The sequence below is a fragment of the Kwoniella shivajii genome, chromosome 3 (assembly GCF_035658355.1).
Source record: "Kwoniella shivajii chromosome 3, complete sequence".
In the NCBI taxonomy this organism is placed as follows: domain Eukaryota; kingdom Fungi; phylum Basidiomycota; class Tremellomycetes; order Tremellales; family Cryptococcaceae; genus Kwoniella; species Kwoniella shivajii.
In genome coordinates, this window is record NC_085910.1 from 790,262 (window position 1) to 810,577 (window position 20,316).

The window sequence follows — 20,316 nt, forward strand, 5'->3', positions numbered from 1 at the left end:
AGAGCTAGTCCAGCACCCACCCGTTATTCTGTGCGATTTTGATTCAATCTGAATTATGTCAAACCCACCAGAACTGCACGATACGCTGACGACTTCGGACGCCGGTCCCTCATCACTCCCTTCTTCCCCGAGGCCTCAATCACCTAATGTAGATCTCACCAAGCCTCTTCGCAGACAAAGATCACAAACTCGATTCACGAAGCTTATAGCTCCTGGAAGATCAAGAAGCTCTTCCAATGCTTCTCTAATCAGTATAAATCAAGAAGATACAGGTGGCTCCAGTGGGAGGATCACTCCTGAGCTCCGACGAAGAGCGGGTAAAGGTGAGTGACTTGACAAATGACCTGCAAATCAATCATCTATCACGTGTATAGAATAGTATACAGATAGAATATGGGGTAGCTGATATCAATATGTAGCTGCTGCTAGTTCGCTACTGGCTAGTGATGCAAAATATAAGAAATATGCTTTAGCGGTCGATAAAAGTTTGCAAGCTTTTGAAAGCATCAATGAATGGGCAGACTTTATATCATTTCTTTCGAGATTACTCAAGGTGTGTACATCGCGACCTAAGTAGAGAATTGAGGAAAGTCTTCGCTGATAGCTAACCTCCGCTTCTGATCTCGCTAAAGACCCTACAAACACCTTCACCGTCGTATCCTGAGGTACCTCGAAAACTGATCGTTTCGAAACGGTTAGCACAATGCCTGAATCCCGCATTACCAGCTGGGGTACATCAAAGGGCGTTGGACGTATACGCATATATTTTCAGCACTATAGGTGTAAGCAGACTCACCTCTTCGACTGCCATGACATTGACTGATGCTGATATTTTGGCAGACTGAAGGGCTGAAACGAGATCTCTTAATATGGTCATCAGGTTTATTCCCCTTCTTTCAACATGCGACTACTTCAGTCCGACCAACTCTCATCAATATATATGAGACTTATTACCTCCCTCTAGGAGCTGATATCAGACCTGCTACTAAAGCTCTAGTTTTAGCTTTGTTACCTGGGATGGAGGAAGAAACGGGTGATTTCTTTGAAAGAGTGGGCTGTTCATGTCATCACTCCCAAAGTCATTGTGAGCTGACAGAAGGATCGCACTTTCCGTCACTAGATCCTATCTCTTCTCGATAAGGTGTCTGAAGCAATTACTCCGTCCTTTTTCCTGAAGAACATCTTCCTGATCTTGTTATCATCACCTCAATCTCGACTCTCAGCGCTGAACTTCTTGTCAAGAAGACTGCTTAGTCCTCCTGAAGATACTGGACAAGACGTTGGACTAATTATTCGGGGAGTTTCAGCTGTATTAACCGACGAAAATATCCTGGTGAGAAGGCATGGGTTTGATCTCCTTCTGAGAGTATTGAAACTAGATGAATCCCTTTTCAAGTAAGTACTGTCCGCTCACGGTTCCAAGGATTGTGCTGAAGGCCATTCAGGGAAGCCGACAGGAAGGATCAGGAGATCTTGATACGTGCTGCTTGTGGTGTGGTACTTCAGAGGGAGCTATCCTTAAGTAGAAGAGTATACACCTGGTTCCTTGGAGCTGGGGAAAGTCCTTCAGATCAGATAAGGTATTTCAACGAGAACGGATTGGAGATACTAGCTTCAACGCTACAGGTAAGCTTGTACATCTCTATTGATGACATCTTCAAGGAGGCAAACAAACTAATCAAAATGTATCAGAACGACATGGAGTCTTTAAGCTCTCGCACGGACCTAGCTGAGGGACAGAAACCGTTCAAGATCTTTCTTTCTCTTCTTGATAAATGGGAAGTAGGATCTGCCCTTTCTGAACGACTAGCCATTCCGGCTTTGCAAGCCATCAAGAATTATTCTACTACCTCAAAAGACGTTCTTCCTGAAGAGGTTAGCTCCAATCCTGATTCTGTAGTTCTTACCTGACTTATAAGCTGACACTACCACAAGGTCATCGCAACAGGACTCGCAGTCTATGAGGCTATAGAACCTATGGTAACATGGAAACTACTGTATGCATCGATTCAGGCCGAGCTGAAAACTGAACAATCAAATGTGAGTTGTCCCCCTACAGGATGTAGCTTACCTCTAGGCTATCGAAATGGTTCAATGGCTACTTACCTCTATACCTCAACACGACGAGGAAGTAAACTCGATCCACGTACCTATACTCCTTGCTACGATGCTGAGGGTGATTTCGGTACGTCCAGATGACACTTGCTATCGTGATAGTGTCAACGTGACAAGGAAGCTGACTATTTCTATAGTCAGGCACATTGACGGTCAACTTATCAATCCGGACGTACCGTCTTGCCACATCTCTATTAAGCCTGATCGACCCTACGACTTTCGCTAAAGCACGTTTCGCCATGTCAGAGGCTTACTCTGATCAGAAGGGCATAGCCGAGATGCTTTACGACACCAATGGAGAACCTCGCGTCGTGCACGAAAGGCTTAATAGTGAACTTCTACCTCGTATCGTGACGACATCTTTCGAGATATCAGAAGCCGCTCTATCGCGTTCTCAAGAAGAACCTGAAAATCTTTCAAACGCTATGAGTATCGTTTCAATGTTAATCGAAAAGGAAGCTCCTACGTTAGCTGCCATTGATGTGTCAACATGGCTGGCAAAGATAGTCGAGACCTTATCTCATGTGAGTGCTGGATGAGAAGGAATCTCCGCTGATTCCATCAAGGTGTCCTCCTTTGTCATCGTCGAGGTACTGGTAACGGTTGCTCTTAAAGCGTCTCGTTGTTCCGCAATTAATCCTCCGGTATATATTACGTCCGATAAAACAATGTCTGCCATCCTCGATGCTGTGAGTCCTATTATCTTGTTAAGTGCGCTGACGTTCCAGTTGTTCCGTTATCTTCGGCCTGATGCTGCTCCGTATCACATCCGAGCAGTCGAACTACTTTGGGAATATAACCAGCTTGCAGAGGTGTATACTCTCGAGAATGTCATTGCACGTAGACTGGCGTCAATACCATTCAGTAGTGCAGCTTTTGATGCTTTTGGGATTTTCTGGCGATTGACTGGTGAGCTTCGTCATGAACTAAGGCGTGAAGCACATTGTTGACGCCCTTCATCAGATGATTCGATGCTACCAGGAGAAATTTTCAATCTTCCCATTAGCCTTGTACTCGATGCTCTCAAGTCTTCAGACCCCGATATCCAACGTCAAGCTGAAACTTGGATGAGATTGAATCTTCGATCCTATTTCCGCGTTCTTGATCCTATCATCGGGGGTCTACTTGATCCTGCCATTCGGTATCAAGATGACACGTACGCTACGCCAGTCGATTTTAGCTTAATAAAGTATCAACTGGAAACTGTCTCGGTCTTATTCAAGTTTGGGGGTCAGGGTCTAAGTAAAGCTTGTTTGTCAACGGAGATCAAACATTCAGTACATCCAACATTAATCAAGAGAGCCGAGACAGCGTTTCCAAGTGCCGTCTCATACCTGGAGGTGATGATGCTACTCCTGACCAGGTGAGTACACCTCTACCGTATAAGATGTCGCTGACATGTCACAGATTCATTCGAGCTGAAGGTTCCCCTTCCATGCGAAAGGCTGCACCTCTGATTGTCCGGGTTCAGAGTGCCGCTCTTGATCTATTGCAGACAATCGTATCCCGTGGTGATGTCTACCACCAGCAGTTGAATGACCTGAAGACCGCCCTTGTGGTCAAACTTTCGGCAGCCGTTAGACATCGTCAATTGACCTTACAAAGCAAAATGCTTCATCTCCTCCATTCAGCAATCACCGCTTCCACCCCCCACCAACCACTCAATCATCGTCGGACCCCCTCTTTGAATAACGAAAAAGCGGCTCTTGCCTTGCCCCCTTCTGAGATGGATTTCGAGATCAATCTGGTGAAGATGATAGTGGAAGCCGTATCGTCTTCTGAGAATTTTCCAGTGCTCCAACATTGGATTGACTTTGTTTTGATGACTATACCTCAGATTTCTAGTTCTAGATCAGGTCTTCTACAAGCTTTATCGGAATGCTTCGCTCAACAGTTACGGTATCTTACTATCCATATCGATAGTGTATATGCTAGGTCGACAGTCTCAATGGGAGATGAAAGGCTGAGGGTGACAGATGCGGAAGTAATAATGATTCTTAATGCCTTAGAACGGGTTTTAACAGTTTTATCATTTGGACACGAAACGAAACCTGAAATGGAAGGTAAACATGGAGAAAACGAGAAAGGTCTTTTAGGTTTGATGTCTGGTGTATTCACTGTTGAACCACCTCCCAACCTATCTGTAGGTCTAATACCCTGATGTGCAGATCACCCCAATGAAGCTGATGTATTGAGCTTCAGTCGAGAACTGAATATCCCAGATATCTCGATGATGCTATTCACGCTCTATTGGTATCATGGGCTATCACAATACCACAATCAAAAACTCAGATACAGAGTCCCACTTCATCCAGAGATCATACATATGAGAACATCAGGTCACGAGTCAGAAAAGTCTTAGAAAAGACTTTTAAAACTCAACCGTTGGAAGTCATCACTAGCTGTGTCCATGTATGGGCAACTAACTCCAACGAGATCAACGTGAGTTTTCACTCAGTCACCTCCAGTCGTGGTCAATCTTTAGTGTTGACCACCTTGCCAATGATAGGACTCCGCAATATTCGACTGCGTCGACACTTTAACACCAAGTGCACAGAGATTAGTTGAATTAGTGTGTGAATCTGTTTCAGGGAAATCAGCGAGAAATTCGTCTGATTTCAGGTCAGTTAATCAAATACTCAGGTACAATGTTTGATCGCTGATGTGAGGTTCAGAGCCAATCCCGCCTATCTAGCTTTTTTGGAGGCTTACATTTTTAGATTGGAAGCTCCTATAGCTGTACAAGTGTGGACAACCCTTTTCGGATTTGCAAAAGATGTTATCGGATCATTAGGCTCTACATCGGCCAGATCTCAGCTGTTCCCAATTCTCAAGTACGTCCAACCATTCCACACAGCTGGTTGTTGCTGCCAATATCTGGCCATGTGTTGACTTCTGATTGTGTAGATGCCTGACAGCTCTATCACTCACTGTTTCCAGAACCAGTGCATTGGAAGACAGGAGACTTCGAAGAGATCTTCAGGACACATATGCAAAGCTATTGGATCTGGTAGTCACTAATGCTACAAGAATTACTGAAGTGGGAATATGGTCTCGCGCTTTGCACAACATGAATGAAGAAGATCAGGAGCAAACGATAACAATAGAAGAGGGCCTTGATCAGGTACGTTTCGAAAATGTTTTACCGATGATTCAGTTTTCATGCTGATGCTAATGTCATATCAGATCTACAACTTCCTCACTGCTTTGACTCCAAATCTAAGGGTACTTCTCACTGATGCGGACAAAGTGAATGCTGCTTGTAGTGGCATTATGTTGACCATTGTTACTCCTGCTTTGAAAAAGCAAAAGTGAGTGACTTTCCGATCAAACCAGTCAATAAGTTTCCCAAGCGTTCAATCATCACTGAGTTCCGCTGATGATAAAATCTGTGTCCAGGGTTGAGCCGAACATACTTAGGCTATTACTTGAGATAAGCAGGATACCTTCAGCCACAAAGACATGGCGAATCCAAATAGGCGAAGTCTTCAACGATCCAAGATTTTTCAAGCTAAAATCTAGCGAGGAAGTCAGATATTGGAAAGCTTTGATTTGCAGTTTGATGGATTCCGATAAAGAGAGGTTCGGTGATGTGCTTGGTAGGTTTCAGTTGGTTGAGTATCGTGTTACATCACCTACTGAGTGGTAATTCTTCACAGGTAAAATCGTATCGGCATCATCAGCTAATATCTTCTCAAATCGCGATCAAGAGATGCTAGTCAAAGCTCTCAACCTCAGAAGGTTGAGTTTCATCTTGTTGGCTGCAGATATGAATCAGCATCTAGTACAATTGCCGGCTATACAAGAAAGACTTGTGGAAATGTTAAGGAGTAGCCAAGTTTCTCCTCGAGTGCACAGTGAAGTGAGTATACCGTATGTTCATGACGAAGTTCGATGCGAATACTGACGTGATTATCTGCTCAGGTGTACCTTTGTTTGAGAGTTTTGTTATGCCGAATCTCACCTCAACACTTGGCCAATTTCTGGCCAGTCATCCTTGCTGAGCTGGTAAGTCCCCTTCCAGCAAACAAAACAGTGGGAAAGGCAGCTGAGAATTCCCACCCTATAGTTGCGTATCTTCGAACTGACAATGGACGATCCACCTGAAGACGGTTCCGAAAGTTTACAGCTAGTACTTGCTGCTTGTAAATTCTTGGATTTATTGCTAGTTATCCAATCTGAGGATTTCCAAGTGTATGTCCTATTCTCATTGCCCGTAGATATGAACAAATTTGAGCTGATCGCAATATTGTTGGCAAAAATAGGCACCAATGGATGTTCGTGACTGATACGACTGATGCTGTCTATCCCTCAGAAGAACATAGTCCAGAAGCGATAATGGATAGTCTATCCAACATCCTGAATGAAGGTCAGAGGGAAAGACCTGTAACAATTGGTACGGATGTAAGTGATTCGTATCTCATGACTATGATTCTAGGCGAGAGGACAAGATCGATATTGACTCTTGAAACGAACAGGATGAATTGTTGATAATCTCCGATCAAACCGAGACCGAGTTGAGAAAGCCTCGTCTATTAAGAATCAAATCTCTCACTAGTATCTACCAACTTCAACCGTTCTTCTCTCGAGCGAGTATAGATACGTTCGAAGGTGTTTTTGAAGGAAATGCGGTAGATTGGGAAGCCATTGAAAGTGGCTTAAGCGAGGAGATCTTCGATATGTGATTCAGTCAGTGCTCTTCTGCTGTAGGAAAGCTTCATAGAATTGTAGTGAAGAGTATACCATGCATTATCATTCCGGGTTTTGGCTTCGTTGATGCGCTTCGCCACTCAACTCTGGACGGGGCAGGAGTGGACGAAGGGCACCTATGACATCAATCTTTTACTTACACCCGTCTCGGTGGAAGAAGTCAACATGCCTTCGACGTCACAGATACGACATTCCTTGTCTTAGCGCAAATTCTTAGACTGCTACGACGAGAAAGGGGCGGGAGCAAGCCGGGAATTGTAGTATGTTAAGTAAGGTACATATCTTGTGACTAGCGTTAAAAGATCGGAGGTATGCCGGAATGAGTTGGTTTGTGGGAATTTCCAAGAAAGAACGAGAGTCGTATCCTTAGACTCAATCACCTAATGGATATTCTCGCAAAATCTTATCGTGTGGGACAAAGAAGTACAGAATGACGTCGTGGTGAGTGAAGGGTAATGGGAGATCGAAAGGAATGGGCGTGTACCGAAATGTGGGAATCGTCGATCATGATGTTGTAAGGTTCAAGAATTGATCATATTTCGATGTGGGATGGCATACGTTGGGGAGTTGTGTATTACCATATTTTTATCGTCATGTCACGACGTGTCATACTCATGCCGAATAGGCCGGGGGGAAACTGAGATAAGCCCCCATCTTTCTTATCTCACATGAACGGGGTTCCTTATGCGCTGACAAAGAGGAAGAGTGGGAAGGTATGTATCCCGTCCCGCTAGTCTTTCACGCAAGCAGTGTTTGAATGTAAATCGTGGAGTCATTAACACCATGATGTACTACCATCGTCTGGCCCATTGCAGTTTCGACCTCTATTTTGGAGTTGAGGTACTGGGTAAAGGTACAAAAAGCGAGTCGTCACATATTCGATGTGTGCGTGCAACACACTCAAATCCGGAGTTTTCACAGACAAGAGTCGCATAAAGACATTCCTTAGGTCATCATGATGATACATAATGCTAGTAACGCCCACTTGTCATCATTGCAGGTTCGTACAATTATCTATCTTGTACACATACCCCAGAATTCTGTAAGGTAGATCTTCAGGTCCCGAGGAATTCTGCCGAAATGACAAAGTATATCGGGAGAATTAACCTTTTTCAGACTAGCTAGATAAACTATCGTAAAAGATTAAAACCCTAAACACCGATTTGACAAAACGCATTTTGCTGGAATTTCATGTCTCTTCCATCTCTCCGGAGGACGACCGTTATACCCGATCATGAACGGCCTGCGCAGATAGCAATGGATCATGTTATGCTCTCTCATGTCCCTCTTCTGTACTGTCATCCAATTCGAAGATGCATCGTGGCTGTTTTCCATACTCCCGTCAGAGGCTTGATTGCGTTGAGATATCAAACACCATCCATCGGCTCTGCTCCACATAATGATCTAGGCCTTCACTCAACTGCTTTGAAAGCAAAGTCAACATGATACCGCCGGCTCCAGTAGAATAGCACTACCACATAACAGCAGAATTGCGAACTTGGATTTCTCGTCATTTCAGAGGGCCGCGAACGAAAGACCAAACACCGTACATGATATCAGTGGCTTTTCATTGTTTCTACTCACTGCGCTCTTTATCTATATGATCCCACATAAAGTAGAAAACCTTCAAAGTGGAGGAATAAAGTGGAGGAAGAAAAAGCTGAATTCAGTTTATGTATTCGCTAAAGACTGCCTCCACCGGCTGACTGTTTTCTCCTCCACTTACATAAACCTGTTCGGGATCAACTATGGTAATAACGTTATGCGGGCGTTTCCAGCGGAATGGTTCAATTATGAGATTCCCTTTCGTTTCTTTACAGGAGAGAGGGAAGCATGCTTAATAGAAAAGCCATCTTGCCGAAAACGGCACGCAGGAAACTTTGCATTTCTACACCAGATCTGAATCCGGCGGTCCCACCGCCATATCAATTTCAACCGCCTATCACCGATCTTATGCTGTTCACACAAACTGTCTTGGCTAGCCAAGCACTAGCTGCATAGAACACTGATTATCCCCTGCGGTCCAACAACGGGTTCTGGGTCTGAGTTTCCCTCTGGGATATCCATCGCGACGGGAACAAAATTGTGCGAAGTGTAATTGGCGGCCGGGATGCGGGGCGGCCGATGACAGCTGCCAACTTCCTCTCTGTTTCTCTGATTGTTGTGGTGTATGTTCATAGTCTAATTACAGGAAGAATAGGACAAAAATCCGTTTACGTACGAATTACCTGTTTGCCTATGACCACTCATATCGCTTCCGCTTTATGTGATCTGTTTGACAATCATCGAAATCGGCGCCCTCCAATCCCTCAACCTTTAAGGGAAAATTTCACGACGAAATCAACAACAAGACATGTGATGATCTCGGGGGTGGAACTTAAGTGAGACAAGAGACATAAATATTTTTTTGTAGCGGTTGAAGAGAGATAGATTGAGGCTGGGAAACGGGATCATTGTTCATCTACCTCATTCATAAGCCTATAATCTCCTTGAAAAGAAGAGATCTGCTTCGGCTCCGTATAACGATTATATCTGCTCGGTGAGAGGTCGGTTTGTGGCGTAGGGTTGAAGGTCAACCGATAGAGAAATGACGATTGAGAATATTAAGAGATAAAAAGATAAAAATAACATAACCATAATCATTCACCGATAATGGGTTTCTTTTACGTGCACGGCATATAATGGTCTTTTGTTGCTATGATGCAAACACCCGATGTCTTTAGCAATACCACTTTACATCGAATAACCCAAAGTGTGGGAAGCTTGATCAAACGCCCAGATAATATATATAGCTCGGTTATCTCCATGAGAGATTTTTTCTCATTCCCCTTACTTTGTTTTTCTCCATACCACGATAGATGGCCGAAGTATAAGATAGTCTTCACTAATTAACTTTTTGTCATTTCACAAACATACATATATAAACGGAGACCAGCAACATAGTCCATTAGCCGGAATCCTCGCTTGTTTGGACTTTCTCTCATCTCCCAACGCTACCAAATTTAAACAAACTTCCTCGATTTTTCCCCTTCCTGAGTGCTGTGCCCTTCGGCTTCGGCCCCCGCCCTGTTGACCCCGTTTTCGTCCCACAAAATATAAATAAGTTTAATCTTATATTTTCGAAATCCATTTCACAAGGAGAAACCACATTTGAACCTCGACTCGAACTGCATATTCAACGTTCTCCCTCGCTATCAACTTGGAACAAGCAGATTCACACAAATACCAGTGTTCGATCCGACAAATCCGTTCATCGAAAATAGCTTTTTACGATTCAAAAGTCACAAGAAAGTGCCGCAAATAGATCTTGAAAACTCGGTCTCACCCGCGGACTTAAAAACATAACCCGGTTACAAACAATTAGTGAAACAAGTTTGTTCTTTTTGCAAGAAATTCACTTTTTACAGCAAGATATATCATCTACTGTGACTCACAAGTGATCTCGACTCTACCGTGCACAAAAATACACGATCAGTACATATCAACCAAATTGAAAAGAACCGTTCTTCATCTTCCTTCGATTTAACAGATTATCAATCATCGCCATCGGAAATTTCACAAATTTACGATAAACCCATTCGCCGTTCCGTCTGATTATTCAGCTTTCTCCACTTCGGCATTGTCATTCCATTCAGTTGCAACATTTTCATTATTGTCAATCATCTTCAAACTTTTATCGATACCGATAGATAGTAATACATCCATACGACCCACTTCATCGTTCTGCATACAACATGAACATGGCATCATCACTACCAAACTTGCCACCAGATGAGAAATCAATGGCTAACATGGTAAGTCCCATTTCAACCTGTTCAGACACGACCACAATCTTCGTTCAAAAGCAAATGTTCCGTTTCTTACGAGATTCGCGGCATGTCGTTTCGGCTCGGTGATGGATTCAAAAGCTGATATTGTTTCATTCAGGCTTCTTGGGCTCCTAATTGGGGATCATATTTGTATCAGAACTTCTTACTTGCATCAACGACAGCACCTACCGATGCTCTCGATTGGCTGAATACACCTTTGTTGAATGGCCCATCTCAATCTCTATCAGCACAATCACAACAACAAACGCAGCATGTGAATGCTGGTTCGGCAGACGGTTACTTCGGTCTATCGGCCAACAGTAACAGTGGTAACATTCCTCAATCTATAACCGAATGGGCGGCGACCTCCGTTCCGGTCACCGATGTTAAGACCGAGGTAATAGACAACTTTGTACCTGCTATAACAAACCAACAACAACGATCACAACAAAGTCAGCAGCAGCAACAACAACAACAACAACAACAACAGCAGCAGTCACAAGCAGGACCATCTAGCTTCTACCCGCAGTTCTACTTCCCTTCCGCTTCAGGGGGTATCAATACTTCCCTCTTAACACAAAGTACACCACACAGTCAATATTCACCCCGGTCATCCATCTCAGCTCCCTTCGGTCTTAGTGCTCCTTCGCATTCAACCGACTCTGTTCACATTGTTGATCATACTCTCACTCGTTCACCGTCACCAATATCATCTGTTGTCGTAAGCCCGCATTACTCTCCCGCACCAAGACAAGCTAGATTGAAAGGACGTCCAAGAGGTGGGAAGAAGAGGAGTCATTCCATACTGTCTGATTCCGATGCTTCTCATTTCCATGATGATCATGACCACGACCACGAACATGAACCCGAAGTACCTGAAGGTGTAGAAAAGGATGGTATGATTTGGGGAATGAAGGTTGAAGACTATCGAGCGCTCTCCGCTAGAGACAGAAAGCGAGTCAGAAACAGGATTTCTGCGAGAACATTTCGAGCGAAGAGAAAAGAACACCTTACATCTCTCGAACATGATCTCGGGGCCAAAGACCTTCAAGTCAAACTCGCTAATGAAGAGAGTGCCCGTCTTCGTCGCGAAGTTGCTGAGCGTGAGTCTGCTCATTTTCAGGGTTTCAGAGCTTGGTGAGAATAATTGCTGACATCTTCAAATACCTTTCAGTCAAAAAGAAATTAGCCAAATACGAGAAGTAGATGTTTGTGAAGGCGCAATGACCCTTGTTGTAGATATGGATTTGGAAACCATTTTATAAGCAAGGAATCAATTGAGGAAAGGGGAAGAGTAATAGATCGAAAGAAGGGAAGAAGTCTTATAGCGAATAGTGCATTCGCCTTTTCCTGTATCCATATATGATGTTATAACTACATAGATAGATTCCTTTAATATGTTTATGCTCATGTCATGTACACTGAATGTCACTTGGCTTTCCTATATCTCCAGAACGACCAGTGAAGAGCTTTGAGCAACAGCTGCACAGAAGAAGTAGGAACCATAAATTTGCAAGTGGAGGTTGACCAAAATTCTGTTTTCTGTTGCAGCATCTTTTTTCTTTTTCCTTTTCCCTCGTACAATTTACGATTTAATACACAACACACCGGCGGTCTATTCATCCCATCTGCAAAGTTCTACCTAGACCGAAACAAAGGGGAGACGAAGCAAGCAGGTCTACATACAAAGTCATCAACAGCTCTGAACGGGAATTCACAACAGACATGTCATCAACCAAATCAGATGATCCGCTCGACGCATTGCTTTCCTCCTATGCTTCTGCATCTGCATCTGCATCGACTTCGACTTCGACGTCAGGTCAGGTCGCTGGTCCTGCAAAGAAAAAGGAATATTCATACAAGGATTTCGAAGCTATATTAGAATCTACACCGCTTTTCATGCAACAAACTCCCAAAGATGGAGAAACGAGTGATCTATTAGAAGCTTTAAGAACGTTGGTATTTGACGGTGAAGGTGACGGTGGGTACTCACTCCTATCACAATGCAGTCATCCAAATTGACTTATTCCTATTATACTTTCACAGAGGTCGCATCGAATTTCAAGAATCACGGTAATGAACTACATTTACAAAAATCATATAGTGAAGCAATTAAAGCATATACAGATGGTATAAATGCCCATCCACAAGATAATAAACTTCGAATATCGTTATTGAATAATCGAGCACAATGTCATCTATTACTTAAAAACCACGCATCAGTCTTAAAAGATACAGGAACTATAATAGCTTTATATACAGCTGATAAAATTGAAAATGACAAATCACTGGTTAAAGCAATGTATAGAGCTACACAAAGTCTTATCGCTTTAGAAAGATGGAAAGAAGCTTTAGATGTGATTGAAAGAGGAAAAGAACAAGCTCAAGAGTTAAATCTACAAGATGATATCAAACTATGGATTAAAGCAAAATTAGATGTCGAAAAAGGATTGAAAAGAGAAAACTATAGAGTCGAAAGAATCAGAAAAGAAAATCTCATCAAAATATCGTTGAAAAAAGCTATCTCTCAAAGAGGTTTGATCGAAGTGAAAACAAATAGTCCACCTGATAACCCAAATCCAATTCATTTCGATCCTGAATATCGAGAACAGGAGGAGAAAGTGAATGGTTGGCAATTGCCTTCACCTGAGGATCCACTAATTTATCCTGTTTTCTTACTATATCCAAATTATGGTCAATCAGATTTCATTACTCATTTTAACGAAAATACCTCTTTCCAAGATCAATTTAATGTGATGTTCCCTTCTTCCCCTGCTTCTTCTTCCTCCTCATCTACCAGCAGTGGACAAGTACCTTGGATAGAATGGGATTCGCAGAAAGAATATTGGATTGGTAACTTGGTTGTTTACGTTGAAACTTCCCAAAAGCGTTTACTCAAAGTTGGAAAAGAGTTGACATTAAGAGAGGTTATAGCAAAAGCTAAAAGGGAAGAACAAGGTGATATCAAGAAAGATGGAGTTGTGCTCCGAGATGGTTTGATGAGTTTCATCGTACTGCCCAAAGGTGAAAAGGAAAAGAAATGGATCGAACAGTTTAAGATGAGCAGAGACGGACAATGATTCTCCACAAACTATAAATCTCGATATAGAATGCAAAGATATTCTATTTTGCCGTGCGGTTCATATCCCCAGGTATAAATTTGCATGGAAGTTGAGTTGACAATACTTTTGTTTTCTATTTATAATAAAATGACCATCCTGCGACTTTCATCTTGACAGCCACCGACTCATTGCCTTGCTTACACTACCACCGGACTGGATCTCAAACCTCCTGTTTGATGCTGACATCTTAGTGACCTTACATCATGAACCTTTGTGCCCGATGGTGTGATCGCTGTCTCTTCCATCCCACGGCTCTTCTTTCCTTTCCATTCACTTAGTCTTCTTAGTCTCTTTGACTCCCTCCTTCTCTCCGGGCACACCAACGTCTTCAACCATACCTTCGTTGACTTGACCATACTCATTGACACGGGAGTAATCGACTCTGTAAATCCACCTTTGGTAGATCAAGATAAGGAAAACAACGTCGTCTCTGCGATCAAGGAAAGTAAAGATGATTAAGTTGAATGCTTATTTCTGATATCAAAAAAGATTAGCTCAGCTCACCGGAAACATGCTAATCTGTGCAACCATGGCATTCGAATGCAGAATGCGAAGAAATCATCAACGACAGTTGATACTGTTACAAGGTGTCAGCTATGTTTGGTTCGTTAACAGAAGAATTAGCTTACAAGTCTTGTACATCATAGCTTTCATTCTGTTGAGTACAATTCAGCGACGTATTACTGGTCAGTATACGACCTAAACTCACGGCATGTGAGCGACACTCTTGAGCTTGTAGTTGATGATCAATTGAGGGACCAATTGAACGAAACCGAAGGTATAGATAGCTTGAGCGAGTGTGGAAACGATGAAAGAGTACCATCCTCGATGAGTTCTATGGCACATTATTAGCTTTACTGATCCCGAATGGTGACCGATAGCTTGACATACTGGTAAAGTACTACGACGGGCACCGCAGATCAGCGTAATTCCTTCCGAGTGCTCTGAATTTGACTCACGAGAATAGACTGTGTAGCCTGCTAATAAAGGGATAGCAGCGTACGAAACAAGTTTGAACGCAAGAGCATCATATTCTTGAGTCTTCTTCTCATCCTCGGATAATTGTCGTTTGTCTATCGTGGTCCGAAGTTAGTATTCCCATAGCTATATATATATTGGATGAACCCACCCTCGAATTGTAAAGAGTAACCGAAGATTGAAGTAGGAGCAGGTCGTATTCGAACGTTGGTAACTGGTCAATCCGTCAGCTGAGTATTCAGCAACGGCACCGGTCAGCCTACCTTTGGTAATCTTCCAAGCCTCGATCAGAAGACCGCTACGAATATTATCATCAGCTGATATGCCGGACAGCTTTTCCCATATTATAGACTTACATTCCTTGACCGAACAGAATCATGAAACTAGTTTCTTCTGAACTATCTTGAAGATAAAGTAAGATAACCAATTGAACGAAACAATTAGTCAAAATAGTGTTGAGTGAAACTCCAACTAAATCTCTATCCTTTTTTCTCCAATGAGAAACATCACTTGAGAAAGCCAAGAATTCGAATACGGTATGCAAAAGAGTGACAATAGCAGTAGTGATGAGCAACCAAGGACTTGTTTCTGTAAGAGTTCTTTTGATTTCATCAAATTCTGCTCCACCACCACCTTGTTGTTGAGCAGCTTGTTCGAAAGAGGCTGTCATAGCTGAGAAGATATTGAACTTCATTGATGAGATGGCGGAATATGTCACATGTAAAGGTAATGTTTTGGTTGTTTCATTGATCGCATAAAGGTTTTCTTTCATTATCCAGAAATCATTGGGATAGATAGGTGGTGGATATACTTTACCTTTAACTTCTCCACTGGTGGAAGGGAGGAAAGTATAATATGGTTGCGCAACAGGTGATAATTGAGATGGATTTACTTCTCCTCCAGATGCGATGATAGTCAAGGTCAAGTTGTTAGACCAATGAGCGACGACAGGAGGAGCAGATGTATCGATCGGTTGTTCTTCTTCTATTTCTTCAACATCGTCTTTATTACCAATAAGTTTCTTTTCCTTTCTGACCCTTTTCTTGGCGAAGAATCGAGTGAGTTCTAAGATCAAGTAATAATATTTAGCTTTAGACTACCCAAACGATAAAATACCTGAGGGTATATCGAAACTCAACGCACGTTTTCTATAAGAAGAGAGATTTTGGAAATCTTTGCCTTTTGGTGAACCACCACCTTTCACAAGGATCACATCCATATACCAACTACCGTTATTTTTCCAGACGCTTTCGGGTACATCCAAAACCAGGTCTGCCTCTCGTTCATCTTTCCATCCTCCATAAGTCAAACCGTCCCATTGAATGAGAGGATGGTCAAGGTTGATATCGCTTCCTGATGGTGAAGTGGAAGTATACAAGAGCATCGAGAGGGGTGTACCGATATCCCAAGCGGGAACAGCTGCTACTGATGCAAGAGGAATAGCATTGGGAGTAGAGGATATTCCATCGACATTGTCGGCTGGAGTGGGAAGAGAAGGAGAAGGTGCTTTGTTTCCACCCATGCCCATCTACGATGGTGGGTAAAAAGGATGATTAATTATTAGGATTTTCCGGGCGAAAGCCATCTCAAACGCTCACGTGTTGCATTCCATATTTCATAGCTACACCAATAACCAGAAGTCAGCTATCTTCAACCGGGATATCAGGTCATATCATGACAGGATGGACTCACCCAATTGTGCAGCGAAGAACATGGCCACAGAACGAGCGATTCCCCAGTACTTGTCATTGTTTCCAGCTGGTTGTTCAGCACCTCCAGCGGGCTGAGCAGCTGGCGCAGGAGCTCTTACTGCCTTTCCTGACATTTCTTACAATACCAAGATGCCTTGACGACGTTATAGATTGAAGAAGAAGAAGAGAGAAGAATGATACCAGATGTTTTAGGTGTGGTGACCAAGCGCCGGACCGTGGTATCACGTCAGAAATCTCAGGCACCACCGAAAATAATCAATCCACGTCGTTGAAATCCCGGAAATTTCAATTCTCTTACTCATACAATCCATAGTATATCAATGAGCTCTTGCTTGATTCATTCTTCGACTGGGTAGCGTTACCACACGACCATCTGGAAGTACTCCTGGCTTGTATTCAATCACGGCGAGTGTAGATTTGGTCGGCGACTAGACAAACCGTCGCACCACTTTGAGTCGCGATGTCAAATAGGTAAGCAAACTCACTTCGTTCGCGCATAACATGCATTTATGCTGAAGCTTTTCAATACAGCACCATGGCCGAAGAGTCATTGACAACAAATACAAAGCGTGACTCTGCCGTTCCGATACAGAGTCGGTCTACATCATGGCTGCGTAACATATCACGATCCAATTTAGCTGGTTTGATATTACTCTACATCACTTCGTTACACCTTATTGGATTATACGTCTTCACAAAAGGGTTCCTCCTCACACGATTGACGATACCTCACGTGTCGCCTTCATATACACCCTCCAATCCTCCTCCTCTACCTGCAACGCATTCAAAAGCTGTCATCTTGGTGATCGATGCCTTAAGAACAGATTTTATATCTCCATATTATCCTCAACCTCCTTCTCCACATCATCATGGTATCCTAACTTTACCTTCTGAACTCACCTCTTCTCATCCTGATCATTCACTCATTTTCAATGCTTTTTCTGATCCACCCACATCTACCATGCAGCGAATCAAAGGAATCACAACTGGTTCTTTACCTACTTTTATTGATATAAGTTCAAATTTCGCTTCTACTGCCATAGAAGAAGATTCTCTTATTTCACAATTAGTGTCTGCGAATAAAACAATTGGATTCATGGGTGATGATACTTGGGCCAATCTTTTCCCTGATACTTTCAACATATCACATCCATATGATTCATTCAATGTAGAAGATTTACACACTGTAGATGAAGGAGTTATTGAACATATTTTCCCATATCTACAACCTTCCAATCAGACTAAATGGGACGTTCTGATTGGTCATTTCTTAGGTGTGGATCATGTTGGCCATAGAGTAGGTCCTAATAGAGATACCATGAGAATAAAATTAGAACAGATGAATCAAGTCTTGAAGAAGGTGGTGGATTTATTGGATGAAGATACTCTGTTGGTCGTACTAGGAGATCATGGCATGGACGATAAAGGTAATCATGGTGGTGATGCAGAATTAGAAACTTCTTCGGCTATGTGGCTTTATTCCAAAGGTCCTCCATTAAGAGGAAAATCAGAATTTGACAATAAAATTACCGAATCATGGGCAACATATATTTTCCCAAAGTCAAATCAACCTCTAAGACATATAAATCAGATTGATATAGTTCCAACCCTCTCTCTACTCCTTGGTGTACCGATACCATATAACAATCTCGGTTCTGTCATTCCTGAATGCTTCTCGTACGATTTGGACACTCTGGAAGTTGCTACAAGAGCTAATGCAGAACAGATCGAGCGTTATCTAGGGGCTTATGGAGATAAAGCTATCCGATCAGCTTTATCGAATTATTGGTCAAAAGCTAGAGCTACCTTGGAATCGGTAACCTCGGAACCACAACCTCAATCCGAGTCATCGACCAAAGGGGTAAACAAAGTTACAGATTGGATTAGGAAAGGTAAAGCTGCTGCTGCATCAGCTTCAGCTTCAGCTGGAGAGAAAGCTCAATCTCAAGCTCAAGCAACCGAGAAGGACCAATCAGCTCACTATCAAAAGGCATCCATCACCGCACATCGACATTACTCCCTTCTTGCTCTGAAGCATCTTCGAGCTCTATGGGCGCAATTCTCTCTCCCACTTATTCTCGTCGGATCGTTGATTCTAGGCTTGAGCGTTCTCACGCTTGTCGCATTATACGTTGGTGTGAGAAATAACGGTACCAACTGGGATGTTTATGCTCGACTGGCTCTCGAAACCTCTTTCGCAACATCTGCAATTCTCGGTTCAATTATCGGTACACTCGCAGGTATATATACCGCTAGACCATCAACTGCAATCAAAGTGTTCATCGTGACGTTCGCGTTGATATCAGAGATTGTTCTCGTTTTCCCTCTTTTCATGCAAATCAGTACACCTCGAGCATTCTCGATCAATCGATACATTGGTCCGATGTTACTTTTCGCTCATGCGACCTCCTTCGCTTCAAACTCGTTCATCATGTGGGAAGATAGAGTCGTACTATTCCTCTTAACTACCATTCCGATAATATACCTCCTCAAAGCACTTTCAGCACCAACAGCAGGTATGAGGATCAAGATTATACTACTCTCCCTGTCATATGCGATTATCGTTAGATTGATTGGAGCTGTTACGATCTGTAGAGAAGAACAACAACCATATTGTAGAGTCACATTCTTTTCTGGAACGACTCCTGTAGCTGCTAAATGGGTCTTATTCGCTATTATCCCATTGGGTTTACAACTTCCACGAGCTATTGGAATCACTTTAGTCAAATCCAAATCATTAGCTGGACCAGCTCCCTTTTTCTTAGGTTACTTGTGGAGAAGTGTTCTAGTTATCAACGCGACTTATTGGGTATTAGAATGGTTGGAACATTATGAAGGATTAAAACCTGAAGTGGTGCCTACCATCTCTTTGATAAAACTATGGGTGGCAAGATCTTCGATTGGTATAACGTTAGGTGCATTACCATATATTTGGTTCATATCACCTTTATGTATAACAGTTGAAAAGACTATAGATCAATCCACCGGTGAACAAGAAGTTAAAGTATTAGGATTCGCAAATACTTTTGGATCAACATATATCTTATTCTTCTTAATCCCATTCACGATCGTTCATCTGGTTTCTCAACCTATGGGTCAAGTTGTTCTATCTGCAATATTAATTTCGTTGTTGATTTATTTGGAATTGATAGATACAAGAAAAGACTCAATCATTTTACAGTCCACCTTTGCCTCCTCTCCCTCAGCGACAAGTATTGATATTGATCAAATTGATACCTCACAAACTATAGTTAGACCATCATTTACGGATATAGTACCCATAGCATTAATTGGTTTTATTGGGTTTTTCTCAACCGGACATCAAGCTGTCATATCTTCAATTCAATGGAAATCGGCTTTTATAGGATTCGAAGTTGTTACATATCCATTCTCACCAATCTTGGTTATATTGAATACATTCGGCTCATTCTTCTTGTCAAGTTTAGTCGTCCCTTTAATGGGGTTATGGAATATATCACCTAGACCAAGATCGTCAATACCAGTCTTGAATCATTCACTTCAATTGATATTGGCTTTCTTGATTTATCATTCGACGATCACGTTCTCAAGTGCAGTCACAGCCGCTTGGTTAAGGAGACATTTAATGGTTTGGAAAGTATTCGCTCCAAGATTCATGTCATCCGGAATCACCCTTCTGATAGTTGATCTAGGTGTCATATTAGCTTTCACCATTGGTGTCAGAGTAACAGCTTGGAAAGTCAACAAGACATTTGGATGTGAGAGTATCTAGCATTTGAAGACGGTTTTACGGGCAGAAATATAAGCAGAAGAGCTGAAGTACAATGAAAGGGAAGAGAGAAGACACAGAGAGTATTTAAATACACACAATCATAGATCATCTGAGATCAC

At 42.5% G+C, this 20,316-nt stretch overlaps 5 protein-coding genes across 5 annotated transcripts; 4 read left to right on the top strand and 1 right to left on the bottom strand.

Annotated features, from left to right (window-relative positions):
* Positions 1–55: 55 nt before the first annotated feature.
* IL334_002504 (uncharacterized protein) lies at positions 56–6,800 on the top strand (the record flags this gene model as incomplete). The annotated part of the gene is made up of 24 exons (XM_062934248.1): positions 56–323; positions 420–553; positions 633–782; positions 841–1,050; positions 1,121–1,395; positions 1,446–1,626; positions 1,693–1,875; positions 1,936–1,980; positions 2,078–2,185; positions 2,253–2,639; positions 2,682–3,024; positions 3,079–3,478; positions 3,523–4,258; positions 4,318–4,557; positions 4,625–4,737; positions 4,791–4,949; positions 5,023–5,239; positions 5,302–5,426; positions 5,515–5,714; positions 5,775–5,977; positions 6,040–6,123; positions 6,185–6,309; positions 6,381–6,519; positions 6,594–6,800. The coding sequence occupies 24 exons, from the start codon at positions 56–58 to the stop codon at positions 6,798–6,800; spliced, it is 5,232 nt and encodes a 1,743-aa protein (XP_062790299.1).
* A 3,759-nt stretch (positions 6,801–10,559) lies between these two features.
* IL334_002505 (uncharacterized protein) lies at positions 10,560–11,840 on the top strand (the record flags this gene model as incomplete). Its single annotated transcript, XM_062934249.1, has 3 exons — positions 10,560–10,619; positions 10,753–11,737; positions 11,809–11,840. 3 exons carry the CDS (start codon positions 10,560–10,562, stop codon positions 11,838–11,840), a joined length of 1,077 nt encoding a protein of 358 aa, XP_062790300.1.
* Positions 11,841–12,359: 519 nt separating this feature from the next.
* IL334_002506 (uncharacterized protein) lies at positions 12,360–13,714 on the top strand (the record flags this gene model as incomplete). The annotated part of the gene is made up of 2 exons (XM_062934250.1): positions 12,360–12,615; positions 12,681–13,714. The coding sequence occupies 2 exons, from the start codon at positions 12,360–12,362 to the stop codon at positions 13,712–13,714; spliced, it is 1,290 nt and encodes a 429-aa protein (XP_062790301.1).
* Positions 13,715–14,026: 312 nt separating this feature from the next.
* On the bottom strand, positions 14,027–16,559 carry IL334_002507 (uncharacterized protein; the record flags this gene model as incomplete). Its single annotated transcript, XM_062934251.1, has 12 exons — positions 14,027–14,186; positions 14,261–14,333; positions 14,386–14,411; positions 14,466–14,591; positions 14,648–14,657; positions 14,716–14,829; positions 14,886–14,948; positions 14,998–15,032; positions 15,091–15,799; positions 15,878–16,262; positions 16,333–16,355; positions 16,427–16,559. 12 exons carry the CDS (start codon positions 16,557–16,559, stop codon positions 14,027–14,029), a joined length of 1,857 nt encoding a protein of 618 aa, XP_062790302.1.
* A 422-nt stretch (positions 16,560–16,981) lies between these two features.
* On the top strand, positions 16,982–20,197 carry IL334_002508 (uncharacterized protein; the record flags this gene model as incomplete). The annotated part of the gene is made up of 1 exon (XM_062934252.1): positions 16,982–20,197. The coding sequence occupies one exon, from the start codon at positions 16,982–16,984 to the stop codon at positions 20,195–20,197; it is 3,216 nt and encodes a 1,071-aa protein (XP_062790303.1).
* Positions 20,198–20,316: the final 119 nt, after the last annotated feature.